Consider the following 16,713-nt stretch of genomic DNA (forward strand, 5'->3'; position numbering starts at 1 on the left):
GCGCTGCACACTTTTTTTAATAGCATCATTTTTAATATTTGGGCTTGGGGAGGGTATCAAGTCAGTTCAAGTCAAAAGGCTCAAGTCCAAGTCAAGTCACGAGTCATTGGTGTTAAAGTCAAAGTCGAGTTGCAAGTCATCATATTTGGGACTGGAGTCTGACTCGAGTCCAAGTCATYTGACTCGAGTCCACACCTCTGCCAAGAGGTAAAATATATAGTGAAAACAATAGACCTCCTAAAACCTTGAGGAACATTGAAATTTACAGTTGATTTGTCAGAGGACAGAGACAAACTGATATCTTTCTGATATCTTTCTGACAGATAAGATCTAAACCAGGCCAGAACTTGTCCGTGTAGACTAATTTCGGTTTCTAATCTCTCCAAAAGAATGTGGTGATCGATGGTATCAAAAGCAGCACTAAGGTCTAGGAGCACGAGGACAGATGCAGAGCCTTGGTCTGACGCCAATAAAGGTCATTTACCACCTTCACGAGTGCAGTCTCAGTGCTATGATGGGGTCTAAAACCAGACTGATGCGTTTCGTATACATTGTTAGTCTTCAGGAAGGCAGTGAGTTGCTGCGCAACAGATTTGTATCAAATTTTTGAGAGGAATGGGAGATTTGATATAGGCCGATAGTTTTTTATATTTTCTGGGTCAAGGTTTGGCTTTTTCAAGAGAGGCTTTATTCCTGCCACTTTTATTGAGTTTGGTACACATCCGGTGGATAGGGAGCTGTTTATTATGTTCAACATAGGAGGGCCAAGCACAGCTCTTTCAGTAGTTTAGTTGGAATAGGGTRCAGTATGCAGCTCGAAGGTTTAGAGACCATGACTATTTTCATCAATGTGTCAAGAGATAAACTATTAAACAACTTGAGTGTCTACCTTGAGCCTAGGTCCTGGCAGTGTTGTGCAGACTCAGGACAGTAGGCTGCATAAATTTCATGACTAGAAGCTCGAAAGAAGAAAACGCAGTCATTTTTTTTTGTACATTTAAATTTGGTATCGTAAATGTTAGCAACACCTCCGCCTTTGCGGGATACGCGGGGGATATGGTCACTAGTGTAACCAGGAGGAGAGGCCTCATTTAACACAGTAAATTCCTCAGGCTTAAGCCATGTTTCAGTCAGGCCAATCACATCAAGATTATGATCAGTGATTAGTTCATTGACTATAACTGCGTTGGAAGTGAGGGATCTAACATTAAGTAGCCCTATTTTGAGATGTGAGATATCACAATCTCTTTCAATAATGACAGGAATGGAGGAGGTCTTTATTCCAGTGAGATTGCTAAGGTGAACACCTCCATGTTTAGTTTTGCCCAACCTAGATCGAGGCACAGACACGGTCTCAATGGGGATAGCTGAGCTGGCTACACTGACTGTGCTAGTGGCAGACTCCACTAAGCTGGCAGGCTGGCTAACAGCCCGCACGCGGTCTGGCCTGCACCATATCTCATTGTGGAGCTAGAGTAGTTGGAGCCCTGTCTATGTTCATATATAAGATGAGAGCATCCTAATTGAATGAACATACAGTGCACGACAAATTGAGCAAACACATAATTTTAAATTGACATCATTTTTGCCTACGTTTTCTCATATTTGGGCCAACTAAAAATGTTCAGGTAACACAGAAAAGTTGAGTAAAGGGAAAAAAGTTTGTGGAACCAGTTACCTAATAATAAGTAGTTGAAACTTCTAGATTTGTGGGTGTTAATTTTAAAGTGTATCAGAGTTAAAGGTAGAGCTAACACGATATTGCTTAAACCTATTAAATCCTCACAGATCTCCACACGTATCTAGAGGTTAGTAGTCTTGGAAACCCGGACCTGGGGAGGATGTCTAAATCTCTTGGACATTTCGAAAGAGGAAAAGCATTTGTTCCGGTGAACGTTCTCTTCAGACAGACAACTCTCCCAACAAATCGTAGGTGGGGCTTAAAATGCGGGCAGGAATTTTGCTCATGTTTAGCTAGGGAAAGTATAAGTGGGATTGTGACATCACCCCATTGAAGTTTACATTTTAAATGGTTAAAGGGTTAGGTTATGGTTGTGGTTAAGGTTAGGGTTAGTGTGAGGGTTGTGGTTAAGGTTAGGGTTAGTGTGAGGGTTGGGGTTAAGGTTAGGGTATGGACGTATCAAGGATCCCACTTAGAATCTACCGTTTAGCTAGGGCAAAAAGCAGATACGGCAGTGACGTCACCGGTGAATCACGTCCCATTTCCAACACCTCTGTCCCAACTGATGCTGGAACTTCTAAAGACATGTAAGCTGGAGCATTGTTACGTTGTTGGAGGCAATCCATCTGTCTAGAGAGACTAAGAGGTTAGGGGCTAGGATTTTTGTCTGAACAGGTCCTTGGTCTCTGATCCCAGGCTCCTGGATTTACCTATCAAGTCTTCCAGTGGATTGTTATTCCTAGCCTCCCATTGAATTCACCCTCTGATTTAATCTGTTTCTCTCCCCACAGTGCCCCCTGAACCATTATTGTGCAAGTTTGCAGACGGGGGACAGAAAAAGAGGCAGAACCAGGGGAAGTACCTTCAGAATGGCAGGCCCTGGGCCAGGGATGGAGAGATGGTGAGTGGCTTGATGGGTGGAGGATTTCATTTATTTATTTTTGGGAGTTAGAGACTGCATGTTAGTTCCAAAAAAACTTTAACCTCTACTTGATCACCCTCCCGGATCCGGGATCCTCCTCATCAAAAAAGCTGACTAGCATAGCCTAGCCTAACGGGACAGGGATATCATATAATATAATTTTCATGAAATCACAAGTCCAATACAGCAAATGAAAGATAAACATCTTGTGAATCCAGCCATCATTTCCGATTTTTAAAATGTTTTACAGCGAAAACACAATATGTATTTCTATTAGCTAACCACAATAGCCAAACACACAACCGCATATTTTCACCATGTTTCCACCGCATAGGTAGCTTTCACAAAACCGACAAATAGAGATAAATTAGTCACTAACCAAGAAACAACTTCATCAGATGACAGTCTTATAACATGTTAAACAATACATTTTTTTTGTTCGAAAATGTGCATATTTGAGGTATAAATCATAGTTTTACATTGCAGCCACCGTCTAAAATAGCACCAAAGCAGCCAGAATAATTACAGAGAGCAACGTGAAATACATAAATACTCATCATAAAACATTTATGAAAAATACATGGTGTACAGCAAATGAAAGATAAACATCTTGTGAATCCAGCCAATATTTTCCGATTTTTTAAGTGTTTTACAGCGAAAACACAATATTAGAATTATATTAGCTTACCACAATAGCCAATCACACAAACGCATTTATTCACCTTAAAGTAGCTTTCGCAAAAAACAGCAATAGATATAAATTAATCATAACCTTTGGACAACTTCATCAGATGACAGTCTTATACATCATGTTAACAATACATTTATGTTTTGTTCGAAAATGTGCATATTTAGAGCTGCAAATCGTGGTTATACATTGTGAATACGTAGCAACATTTTCCCAGAATGTCCGGAGATATTTTGGGACACTCACCTAATCTGACCAAGAACTCATCATAAACTTTACATAAAAATATTGTTGTATGGCAAATGAAAGATACACTGGTTCGTTAATGCAACCGCCTGTTTAGATTTTTAAAAAATAACTTTACCACCAACATACAGCTTGCGGTTTTGTGAGACAGCGCTCACCAACACGGCGGAGAAATAGACATCAACATATTACACAGAAATACGAAATAACAACATAAAATGGTTGTCTTACTTTCGCTGGAGCTTCCATTCAGAATGTGTACAAGGAGTCGCTATTTCCAGAATTAAATCGTTGTTTGGTTTTAGAATGTCATTTCTTTCTGTCGAATTCGCGCCACCAATGCTAGGCAAAGGTTGCTAAACATTCCCATCCTCTCTTGGCGCAAAGAACGGGAAAACTCCAAACGTCCCAATAAACGTTGAATAAACTGATAAAACTCGGTTGAAAAAACCTACTTTATGATGTTATTATCATATGTATCAAATAAAATCAGAGCCGGAGATATTCGCCGTGTATACCGAACGCTTTTCAGAAGACAATGTCGAGGTCCCTCGCGCGCCGTCGAAGACAAAGAAAATACCGGACCTGTCACTCCAAAAGCTCTTGTTCGGCCTCAGATCAAGCTAGACACCCCATTCCACCTTCCACTGCCTGTTGACATCTAGTGGAAGGCGTATGAAGTGCATGCATATCGATAAATAAAAGCCAGTTGAATAGGCTCTGAAACAGAGCCTCGTTTTCAGATTTTTCACTTCGTGTATGGAAGTTTGCTGCCAAATGAGTTCTGTTTTACTCACAGATATAATTCAAACAGTTTTAGAAACMTGAGAGTYTTTTCTATCCAATAGTAATAATAATATGCATATTGTATGATCTAGAACAGAGTACGAGGCCGTTTCATTTTGACAAGAAGTTTTAAACAAGAGGTCATTGTCAAAGCAAAATAGAGCTGGAAATCTGATCTCACATGGATTGTGTGTCTAAACCCTAAACATTCATAAAGGGGCAGTGCAGATAAAAAAAAAATTTGAGGTCGAAATTACACTCTGAAGTTGTGAAAATGAAAATGCCCTTTTTGTGTAAGAGCTGTTTTTAAAAAAATGCCTGGAATTTCAACCTGTTCCGGTGGGATGGAATTTTTGGCCCACATCATGACTTCGCAATGTGATCTGATTATAATATACCAATGAATGTTCATCTGGGTAAGGGGATTGGTTCTAGACCATCCAATCAGCGGATCAGCGCTGACCAGCTGGCAACCGTTTTTACTGACATTTTCAACCTATCCCTGACCCGGTCTTTAATACCAACTGGTTTCAAGCAGACCACCATAGTCCCTGTGCCCAAGAATGCCAAGGTAACCTTCCTTAAATTACTCTCGCTCCGTAGCACTCACATCTATAGCCACAAAATGCTTTGAAAGGCCATCATCCCAGACACCCTAMACCCACTCCAATTGCCCCAACAGATCCACAGATGACTCAATCTCTATTGCACRCCACACTGCCCTCACCCACCTGGACAAAAGGAATGCGTATGTAAGAATGCTGTTTATTGACTACAGCTCAGCATTCAACACCATAGACCCCTCCAAGCTCAACACCAAGCTCAGGACCTTAGGACTGAACACCTTTGCAACTGGATCCTGGACTTCGTGACGGACTGTCCCCAGGCGGTGAGGGTAGGTAACAACACATCCGCCACGCTGACCATCAAAACTGGGCCCCTCAGGGGTGTGTGCTTAGTCCCCTCCTGTACTCCCTGTTCAACCACAGCTGCATGGCCACGCATGACTCCAACACCATCATCAAGTTTGCTGAAGACACAACGGTGGTAGGTCTGATCACCGACGACGATGAGGCAGCCAATAGGGAGGAGGTCAGAGACCTGGCAGTGTGGTGTCAGGACAACAACCTCTCTCTCAGTGTCAGCAAGACAAAGGAGCTGATTGTGGACTACAGGGAACGGAGGGGAGAGCACGCCCCCACATCGATGGGGCTGTAGTGGAGTGGGTCGAGAGCTTCAAGTTCTTTGGTGTCCACATCTTAAAAATAGAATAGATCATAAAATAGACATTTGTCTATTTTAGCCCATCTGTTGCTGACAGGTATATACAATCGAGCACACAGCCATGCAATCTCCATAGACACATTGGCAGTAGAATGGCCCATATTGCAGAGCTCAGTGACTTTCAACGTGGCACCATCATAGGATGCCACCTTTCGAACAAGTCAGTTTGTCAAATTTCTGCCCTGCTAGAGCTGCTTCGGTCAACTGTAAGTGCTGTTATTGTGAAGTAGAAACATCTAGGAGCAACAACCGCTTAGCCACGAAGTGGTAGGCCACACGAGCACACAGAACGCGATCGCCGAGTGCTGAAACGCGTAGTGCGTAAAAATCATATGTCCTCGGTTGCAACACTCACTATCGAGTTCCAAACTGCCTTTGGAAGCAACGTCAGCACAATAACTGTCCGTCGGGAGCTTCATGAAATGGGTTTACATGGCCGAGCAGCTGCACCCAAGTCTAAAATAACCATGCGCAATGCCAAGCATTTGGGTTTGGCAGATTCCAGGAGAACGCTACCTGTCCCAATGTATTGTGCCAACTGTAAAGTTTGGTGGAGGAGGAATAATGGTCTGAGGCTGTTTCTRATGGTTRGGGCTAGGCCCCTTAGTTCCAATGAAGGGAAATCTTAATGCTACAGCATACAATGACATTCAAGATGATTCTGTGCTTCCAACTTTGTGGCAACAGTTTGGGGAAGCCCTCTCCTGTTTCAGCATGACAATGCCCTGGTGCGCAAAGCGAGGTCATAAAGAAATGGTTTGTTGAGATCGGTGTGAAAGAACTTGACTGGCCTGCACAGAACCCTGACCGTAACCCCATCAAACACCTTTGGGATGATTTGGAACGCCGACTGCGAGCCAGGCCTAATCGCCCAACATCAGTGTCTGACCTCACTGATGCTCTTGTGGCTGAATGGAAGAAAGTCCCCTCAGCAATGTTACAACATTTAGTGGAAAGCATTTCCAGAAAGGTGGAGGCTGTTATAGCAGCAAAGGGGGGACCAACTCCATATTAATGCCCATGATTTTGGAATTAGATGTTCTATGAGCAGGTGTCCAAATACCTTTGGCCATGTAGTGTAAGTTCAGTAGTAAAAATGTGCTTAACAAGTCACATAATAAGTTGCATGGACTCACTCTATAATGGTGTTTAACATGATTTTTTTATGACTACCTCACTGTAAGGTCCCTCAGTCGAGCAGTGAATTTCAAACACAGATTCAACCACAAAGACCTATTGGTAGATGAGTAAAAAAAACAAAAGCAGACACTGAATATCCCTTTAAGCATGGTGAAGTTATTCATTACACTTTGGATGGTGTATCAATACACCCAGTCACTACAAAGACACAGGTGTCCTTCTGAACTTAGTTGCCGGAGAGGAAGGAAACCGCTCAGGGATCTCACCATGAGGCCAATGGTGACTTTAAAACAGTTACAGAGTTGAACGGCTGAACAATTTCTAACATTGAAAGAGTTTCCAATACCTTTCAGAGAGTTTATTTCTGTGATCAAAGCCGTTCCTAGTGGTCTAACTACACTTGTGAAAAGTCATCTTAATTTTGGGAATGATCACAAAGTTTATCCAGAACTCAGATTGGAAGGCGTGGGCTTACTTGAGAGATCTTGTTGTKATAAATATATAAGACAAATTCTTCATTCACAAAACCAACTTACACCGAGAGGAAAGTTTTTCTGGAACATGCTTATTCCTGACATTGTCTGGAAAAATGCATGGTTAAGGCCTTACAAATACTGTATACCAAACAAAGTTAAGGAAGTACACTTCAAAATTTAACATAAGATATATCCATGTAATTCTATGATTTCCAAATTTGTGGCTATTGATGATATCTGCGTTTTCTGTGGAAAAGAAGGTGAGAATCTGTCTCACTTGTTCTTTGAATGTAAATTTGTGTCAGAATTTTGGGAAAACCTTGCAAAGTACTTATTTACCATTATGAACACTTGCTATATTTTTAACATAAAAGATATAATATGTTACTATTGCAATGATAACAAAACCACTGAAATGATTGTTATTTTTTTAAATTCTTGTTGCCAAATACTTTATACACAAACAAAGATTCCAAAATTCTATACCATAATTACCAATTTTTCTGATGGAATTGAATTATCTTATTAAAACATTAACCCTAGTGAATAACAACAAGAATAACATCTTCATGAATCATTATAATAAGATCTTTTCAGAATGAATATAATTGCACTTAAATTGTTTATTGTTTGTATTTTATTTATATTTTTTGTATGTTTGAGTATTGTTAATACCTGTGTTTGGTTTGCTAAGACATGTTTGATGTAGCAATGTAAGTTGATTTTTGTATTATGAATAAATAAATAAAATATATATATATATACACTGCCATCAGACACACATAACTGCACCACATATCACACTTTCACAAAATGCTTGAAGACATGGCTAAAGGTCAATCAGATTTGTGAACATGGTCCCTAGCTGTGTGTTGCCGCTTTCCATGTCTGTTGTCTGTAACTTGTGAGGTGTGGAAACACTTTGTTGCTTTTATGAATTTTGTCTTGCTGCTTTTTGTTCTATGTTGTTCTGTCTGTATGCTACGTCTTGCTTGTCCTATGTTGCTATGTCTTGCTTGTTCTATGTTGCTATTGTCTATATTGTAATTGTTTTTAATAACCTGCCCAGGGACTGCGGTTGAAAATTAGCCGGCTGGCTAAAACCGGCACTTTTACTGAAACGTTGATTAATGTGCACTGTCCCTGTAAAAATAAAAATAAACTCAAACTCAAACTCATATWTTTTTTTTTAATWAAAAAAAACACAATTACYGAATGATGGCGTGGGATGGATGCTGTGTTTGCGCTTCCAGTATGTGTGTCATGATAGTTAAAAAMACATTTCATGGTGTTGAATCAACTAAAGCACGTATGTATAAAAAAAAGAAAAAAGCGTTGAACGGCTGTGATAGGAGAAAAGTGAGGATGGATCAACAACATTGTAGTTACTCCACAATACCAACCTAATTGGAAGAGTGAAAAGAAGGAAGCCTGTACAGAATAAAACATATTCCAAAACATGCATCCTGTTTGCAACAAGGCACTAAAGTAATACTGCAAAAAATGTGGCAAATCAATTACCTTTTTGTCCTGAGTACAAAGTGTTATGTTTGGGACAAATCCAATACAACACATTACTGAGTACCATTCTCCATATTTTCAATTATAATGGTTGCTGCATCATGTTATGGATATTCTCATAATCGTTAAGGACTGGGGAGTTTTTTTAGGACAAATAATGGGGTATTGTGTGTAGATGAGTGTTATTCAGGCTGTAACACAACAGAATGTGGAATAAGTTAAGAGGTCTGAATACTTTCTGAAGGCACTGTATCTACGAACCATAGCCCTAAAATTAACCCAAAGCCTAACCATAGTCTTAATCCTAATCCTAACCCTAGCCCTAACCATTACTCTAACCCTTATTCTAAACCTAACCCTATCCCTAATCGAAAACTTAGCAAGCAGCTGCTTATCAACAGATAGTTTGTTGATAGTATGACCATCTGTAGAGCATCTGCAGATGGAAAATCCGGACTATCGAATTAAGTGTGACCCTCTCTGCTACCGCACAGCAAGTGGTACCAGTGCACAAKGTCTGGAACCATTAGGGTCCCTGAACAGCTTCTACCCCCAAGCCATAAGACTGTTAAACAAGACTGCTGAATAGCTAATGAAATGTCTACCCAGGCGACATGCATTGACCCTATTTTGCACTAACTCTCTTGCACTGATTCTATGCACACACACCGGTCTCTACCCACGCACACACACGACATACGCCCACACACACATAACATGCACACGCATGCATACTGACGCACCACACACATTCACACCACACACTCACACACACACACACACACACACACACACACACACACACACACACACACCACACACACACACACACACACACACACACACACACACACACACACACACACACACACACACACACCACACACACACACACACACACACACACACACACTCACTCACTCACTCACCACATACACTGCTGCTACTGTCTGTCTATTCTGTTGCCTAGTCACTTTACCCCTACCTATATGTACAGTACATACAGTGCATTCTGAAAGTATTCAGACCCTTTTTCCACATGTTTGTCATGTTACAGCCTTATTCTAAAATTGATTAAATATTGTGGATTTGACATTATGGTATTGTGTATAGATTGATGAGGGGAAAAAAACCATTTAATCAATTTTAGAATAAAGCTGTAACGTAACAAAATGTGGAAAAAGTCAAGGGGCTGAATACTTTCCGAATGCACTGTAGCTATCTCAATTACCTGCACATCGACTCAGTACTGGTACTCCCTGTATATAGGCCATATTATTTTTACTCGTTATTGGTATTTATTATTTACTGTGTATTTATTCCTCGTGTCACTTTCTATCTGCATTGTTGGAAAATGACACATTAGTAAGTATTTCACTGTTAGTCTACACCTGTTGTTTACCAAGCATGTGACAAATAAACATTTATTTGATTTGGTGTGTGTATTGGTAAGGAGGTGTACTCTAGACCATCCTTTCAGCCAATCAGGGCTGTGTATGTACAGTACCAGTCAAAAGTTTGGACACACCTATTCATTCTAGGGTTTTTCTTTATTTTTACTATTTTCTACATTGTAGAATAATAGTGAAGACATCAAAACTTTTAAATAGCACATATGGAATCATGTAGTAAACAAAACAGTGTTAAACAAATCAAAATATATTTTGTATTTGAGATTCTTCAAAGTAGCCACCCTTTGCCTTGATGACAGCTTTGCACACTCTTGGCATTCTCTCAACCAGCTTCACCTGGAATGCTTTTCCAACAGTCTCGAAGGAGTTCCTACATATGCTGGGCCCTTATTGGCTGCTTTTCCTTCACTCTGCGGTCCAACTCATCCCAAACCATCTCAATTGGGTTGAGATCAGGTGATTGTGGAGGACAGGTCATCTGATGCAGCAATCCATCACTCTRATTCTTGGTCAAATAGCCATTACACAGCCTGAGGTGTGTTTTGGGTCATTGTCCTGTTGAAACACAAATGATAGTCCCACTAAGCGCAAACCAGATGGGATGGCGTATCGCTGCAGAATGCTGTGGTAGCCATGCTGGTTAAGTGTGCCTTGAATTCTAAAATAAATCACTGACAGTGTCACAAGCAAAGAACCCCCACACCATCACACCTCCTTCTCCATACTTCATGGTGGGAACCACACGTGTAGAGATCATCCGTTCACCTACTCTACGTCTCACAAAGACTTGGCGGTTGGAACCAAAAATCGCAAATTTGGACTCATCAGACCGAAGGACAGATTTTCACCGGTCTAATGTCCCTTGCTTGTGTTTCTTGGCCAAAGCAAGTATCTTCTTCTTATTAGTGTCCTTAAGTAGTGGTTTCTTTGCAGCAATTTGACCATGAAGGCCTGATTCACGCAGTCTCCTCTGAACAGTTGATGTTGAGATGTGTCTATGACTTGAAATCTGTGAAGCATTTATTTGGGCTGCAATCTGAGGTGCAGTTAACTCTAATGTAGCAGAGGTAACTCTGGGTCTTCCTTTCCTGTGGCGTCCCTGATGAGAGCCAGTTTCATCATAGCACTTGATGGTTTTTGCGACTGCACTTGATGAAACTTTCAATGTTCTTCAAATTTGTCTTAAAGTAATGATGGACTGTCATTTCTCTTTGTTATTTGAGTTGTTCTTGCCATAATATGGACTTGGTCTTTTACCAAATAGGGCTATCTTCTGTATACCCACCCTACCTTGTCACAACACAACTGATTAGCTCAAATGCATTAAGAAGGAAATAAATTATTGGCCAACGTGCAATCATTGGAAAACAAACTGGACGTTCTACAATTAAGACTATCCTACCAAKGGGACATTAAAAACTGTAATAACTTATGTTTCATCGAGATGTGGCTGAACGACGACACTGATAATATAGAGCTGGATGGCTTCTCCGAGCATTGGCAGGACAGAGCAGCTACGTCTGCTAAGACGAGGGGCGGGGTTGTGTGTCTTTTTGTCAAGAACTGCTGGTGCGCGAGGTCTAATATTAAAGAAGTCTCAAGGTATTGCTCGCCTGAGGTAGAATACTTCATGATAAGCTGTAGACCACACTATCTACCAAGAGAGTTCTTATCTATATTATTCGTAGCCGTCTATTTATCACCACAAACCGATGCTGGCACTAAGATCGCACTCAACGAGCTGTATAAGGCCATTAGCAAACAAGAAAATGCTCATCCAGAAGCGGGGCTCCTAGTGGCTGGGGACTTTAATGCAGGCAGACTTAAATCTGTTCTACCTKATTTCTACCAGCATGTCACATGTGCAACCAGAAGAAAAAAACTCTAGACCACCTTTACTCCACACACAGACACATAAAAAGCTCATCCTCGCCCTCCATTTGGCAAGTCTGACCATAATTCTATCCTCCTGATTCCTGCTTACAAGCAAAAACTAAAGCAGGAGGTACCAGTGACTCTCTCAATACGGAAGTGGTCAGATGACATGGATGCTACAGGACTGTTTTGCTAGCACAGACTGGAATATGTTCCGGGATTCATTTAAAAAATATATATTTTTATTTCACCTTTATTTAACCAGGTAAGCTAGTTGAGAACAAGTTCTCATTTACAACTGCGACCTGGCCAAGTTAAAGCAAAGCAGTGCGACAGAAACAACACAGAGTTACACATGGAATAAACAAGCGTACAGTCAACAATAGAAAAAAATAAAGTCTATATACAGTGTGTGCAAATGGCATGAGGAGGTATGGCAATAAATAGGCCATAGTAGAAAAGTWATTACAATTTAGCAGATTAACACTGGAGTGATAGATGAGCAGATGATGAGCAGATGATGGTGTGTAAGTAGTGATACTGGTGTGCAAAAGAGCAGCAAAGTAAATAAAAACAATATGGGGATGAGGTAGGTAGATTGGGTGGGCTATTTACAGATGGACTATGTACAGCTGCAGCGATCGGTTAGCTGCTCAGATAGCTGATGTTTAAAGTTAGTGAGGGAAATGTAAGTCTCCAGCATCAGCAATTTTTGCAATTCGTTCCAGTCACTGGCAGCAGAGAACTGGAAGGAAAGGCTGCCAAAGTATGTGTTGGCTTTGGGGATGACCAGTGAGATATACCTGCTGGAGCGCGTGCTACGGGTGGGTGTTGTTATCGTGACCAGTGAGCTGAGATAAGGCGGAGCTTTACCTAGCATAGACTTGTAGATGACCTGGAGCCAGTGCGTCTGGTGACGAATATGCAGCGAGGGCCAGCCTACTAGAGCATACAGGTCGCAGTGGTGGGTGGTGTAAGGCGGTAACAAAACGGATGGCACTGTGATAGACTGCATTCAATTTGCTGAGTAGAGTATTGGAAGCTATTTTGTAGATGACATCGCCGAAGTCGAGGATCGGTAGGATAGTCAGTTTTACAAGGGTAAGTTTGGTGGCGTGAGTGAAGGAGGCTTTGTTGCGAAATAGAAAGCCGATTCTAGATTTCATTATGGATTGGAGATGTTTGATATGAGTCTGGAAAGAGAGTTTACAGTCTAGCCAGAGACSTAGGTATTTGTAGTTGTCCACGTATTCTAGGTTAGAACCGTCCAGAGTAGTGATGCTAGGCGGGCGGGCGGGTGCGGGCAGCGAATGGTTGAAAAGCGTCATCCAATGGCATTGAGGAGCATACTGTACCGCCTCAGTCACCGGCTTCATCAATAAGTGCATCAATGACGTCCTACCCACAGTGAAAATACGTACATTTCCCAACCAGAAGCCATGGATTACAGGCAACATCCGCACCGAGCTAAAGGCTAGAGCTGCCGCTTTCAAGGAGCGAGACACTAATCCAAACGCTTATAAAAAATCTTGCTATGCCCTCAGACAAACCATCAAACAATCAAAGCATCAATACAGGACTAAGATTGAATCGTACTGCACCAGCTCTGATGCTTGTCGGATGTGGCAGGGCTTGAAAAATATTACGGACTACTATTAGGGAAACCCAGCTGCGAGCGGCCCAGTGACACGAGCCTACCAGACGATCTAAATGCCTTTTATGCTTGCTTCGAGGCAAGCAACACCGAAGCAGGCATGAGAGCACCAGCTGTTCCAGACGACTGTGTGATCACGCTCTCTGTAGCCGATGTGAGCAAGACCTTTAAACAGGTCAATATTCACAAAGCCGCGGGTCCAGACAGATTACCAGGACGTATAKTCCAAGCATGCGTGGACCAACTGGGAAGTGTCTTCACTGACATTTTCAACCTTTCCTTGATCGAATCTGTAATACCTACTGTACATGTTTCAAACAGACCACCGTAGTCCCTGTTCCCAAGAWAGTGAAGGTAACCTGCCTAAATGATTACCGCCCCGTAGCACTCACTTCAGGAGCCATGAAGTGCTTTGAAAGGCTGGTCATGGCTCCCATCAATACCATCATGCCGGAAACCCTAGACCCACTCCAATTCGGATACCGCCCCTACAGATCCACAGATGACGCAATCTCAATCGCACTCCACAATGCCCTTTCCCACCTGGACAAAAGAAGCAGCAATGTGAGAATGCTATTCATTGACTAGAGCTCAGCGTTCAACACCATAGTGCCCACAAAGCTCATCACTAACCTATGGACCTAAACTAAACACCTCCCTCTGGAACTGGATCCTGGACTTCCTGTAGGGCCGTCCCCAGGTGGTAAGGGTAGGCAACAACACATCTGCCCCGCTGATCCTCAACACTAGGGCCCCTTAGGGGTGCATGCTTAGAACCCCTCATGTACTCCCTGTGCACACATGACTGCGTGGACAAGAACGACTCCAACACCATCATTAAGTTTGCAGACGACACAACAGTGGTAGGCCTCACCGACAATGATGAGTTATCCTATAGGGAGGAGGTCAGAGACCTGGCAGTGTGAGCAAGACAAAGGAGCTGATCGTGGACTATAGGAAAAGGAGGGCCGAACATGCCCCCATTAACATTGACGGGGCTGAAGTGGAGCGGGTCGAGAGTTTCAAGTTCCTTGGTGTCCACATCACCAACAAACTATCATGGTCCAAACACACCAAGACAGTTGTGAAGAGAGCARGACAACACCTTTCCCCCTCAGGAGACTGAAAAGATTTGGCATGGGTCCCCAGATCCTTAAAAAGAGATCATCCTGACCGGTTGCATCACCGCCTGGTATGGCAACTGCTCGGCATCTGACCATATGGCACTACAGAGGGCAGTGCGTAACACGGAACCCAAACCGGCTGCGCGCGTGCGCCATCGTGCATAAATTTATTTTGTCCCCCCACACCAAACGCGATCACGACACACAGGTTAAAATATCAAAACAAACTCTGAACCAATTACATTAATTTGGGGACAGGTCGAAAAGCATTAAACATTTATGGCAATTTAGCTAGCTAGCTTGCACTTGCTAGCTAATTTGTCCTGTTTAGCTAGCTTGCTGTTGCTAGCTAATTTGTCCTGGGATATAAACATTGAGTTGTTATTTTACCTGAAATGCACAAGGTCCTCTACTRCGACAATTAATCCACACATAAAACGTTCAGCCTAATCGTTTCTAGTCATCTCTCCTCTTTCCAGGCTTTTTCTTCTCTTGACTTTATATTGCGATTGGCAACTTTCATAAATTAGGAGCATTACCGCCACTGACCTCGTTCGRCTTTCAGTRACCCACGTGGGTATAACCAATGAGGAGATGGCACATGGGTACCTGCTTCTATGAACCAATGAGGAGATGGGAGAGGCAGGACTTGCAGCGRGATCTGCATCAGAAATAGAACTGACTTCTATTTTAGCCCTTGGCAATGCAGACGCTCGTTGGCGCGTGCGAGCAGTGTGGGTGCAATAATTGAAAAATATAGATTTCTAAATTTATTTTGCAACGCTCGCGCACGCGACTCGAGCGGTGTAGTCAGCCTGTAAGGCCCAGTACATCACTGGGGCCAAGCTTCCTGACATCCAGGACTTGTATACTAGGCGGTGTCAGAGGAAGGCGCAAAAAATTGTCATAGACTCCAGTCACCCAAGCATTACCGGAGCACCAAGTCTAGGATCAAAAGGCTCCTTAACAGCTTCTACCCCCAAGCCATAAGACTGCTGAACAATTAATCAAATGGCCACCCGGCCTATTTATATTGACCCCCCTATGCATAGTCACTTTACAAATTACCTCAACTAAGCTGTACCCCCGCACATTGCTCGGTACCAGTACCCCCTGTATATAGCCTCGTTATTGTTGTATACTTTTCTTGTGTTACTTTTGCTTATTTTTTTAATATATTTTTTTCACTTTAGTTTGTTTCGTAAATATTTTCTTAGCTCTATTTCTTGAACTGCATTGTTGGTTAAGGGCTTGTAAGTAAGCATTTCACCTTAAGGTCTACTACACCTGTTGTATTCGGCGCATGTGACAAATAACATTTGATTTGCTTTGATTTATTAGACATACAGTGATGATTTAAAAGATTAAATTACAAAGACTGCATGGGGGCTTTAACATAATTGATTTTATATGTGATTGTGTCCTTTACGTCTTTATTCTGAGTTATTTGTGTTGTTTTCCCAGGGAGGGATGACGCTAGCATATGACCCCACAGCCTTACAGAATGGGTGAGTATAGAGAGACAGAAACAGAAAGTCAGCCCACCAACAAAAACAAGTCATGTGTTTGTGGTGAACTATTCACTCCTGGTAGATGCAGAAGACATTGCAACACTACTTTATTTTATTGCAATCATCTACTTCAATAAATGCTTATTAATGTAAATTCTAAAAAATAATCTGACATGCATACACTTGATTTGTGTGTGTTGTGCAGGTTCTATTCGTCACCCTACGTCTGACCCCAAACCGGATGATCGCCCAGACGTCCCTCTCTCCCTACATGCATTCACCGATCTCATCCTTCCAGGTCAAACACTGAACACGCACGCACGCACGCACGCACGCACGCCCGCACGCACGCACGCACGCACGCACACACACACACACACACACACACACACC

The 16,713-nt window shown here is 42.2% G+C and overlaps 1 protein-coding gene across 2 annotated transcripts in view; it reads left to right on the plus strand.

Annotated features, from left to right (window-relative positions):
* Window positions 1–16,713, plus strand: part of LOC111970163 (RNA-binding motif, single-stranded-interacting protein 2) — an 82,420-nt gene that overhangs the window by 58,657 nt on the left and 7,050 nt on the right. For both annotated transcript variants that reach the window (XM_023996711.2, XM_023996710.2), the window contains exons 7-8: window positions 2,473–2,582; window positions 16,274–16,317. In XM_023996711.2, the coding sequence (XP_023852479.1) occupies window positions 2,473–2,582; window positions 16,274–16,317 (154 nt within the window). The remainder of the gene's footprint in view (window positions 1–2,472; window positions 2,583–16,273; window positions 16,318–16,713) is intronic.

This window comes from Salvelinus sp. IW2-2015, linkage group LG11, assembly GCF_002910315.2.
Source record: "Salvelinus sp. IW2-2015 linkage group LG11, ASM291031v2, whole genome shotgun sequence".
NCBI classification, from domain to species: domain Eukaryota; kingdom Metazoa; phylum Chordata; class Actinopteri; order Salmoniformes; family Salmonidae; genus Salvelinus; species Salvelinus sp. IW2-2015.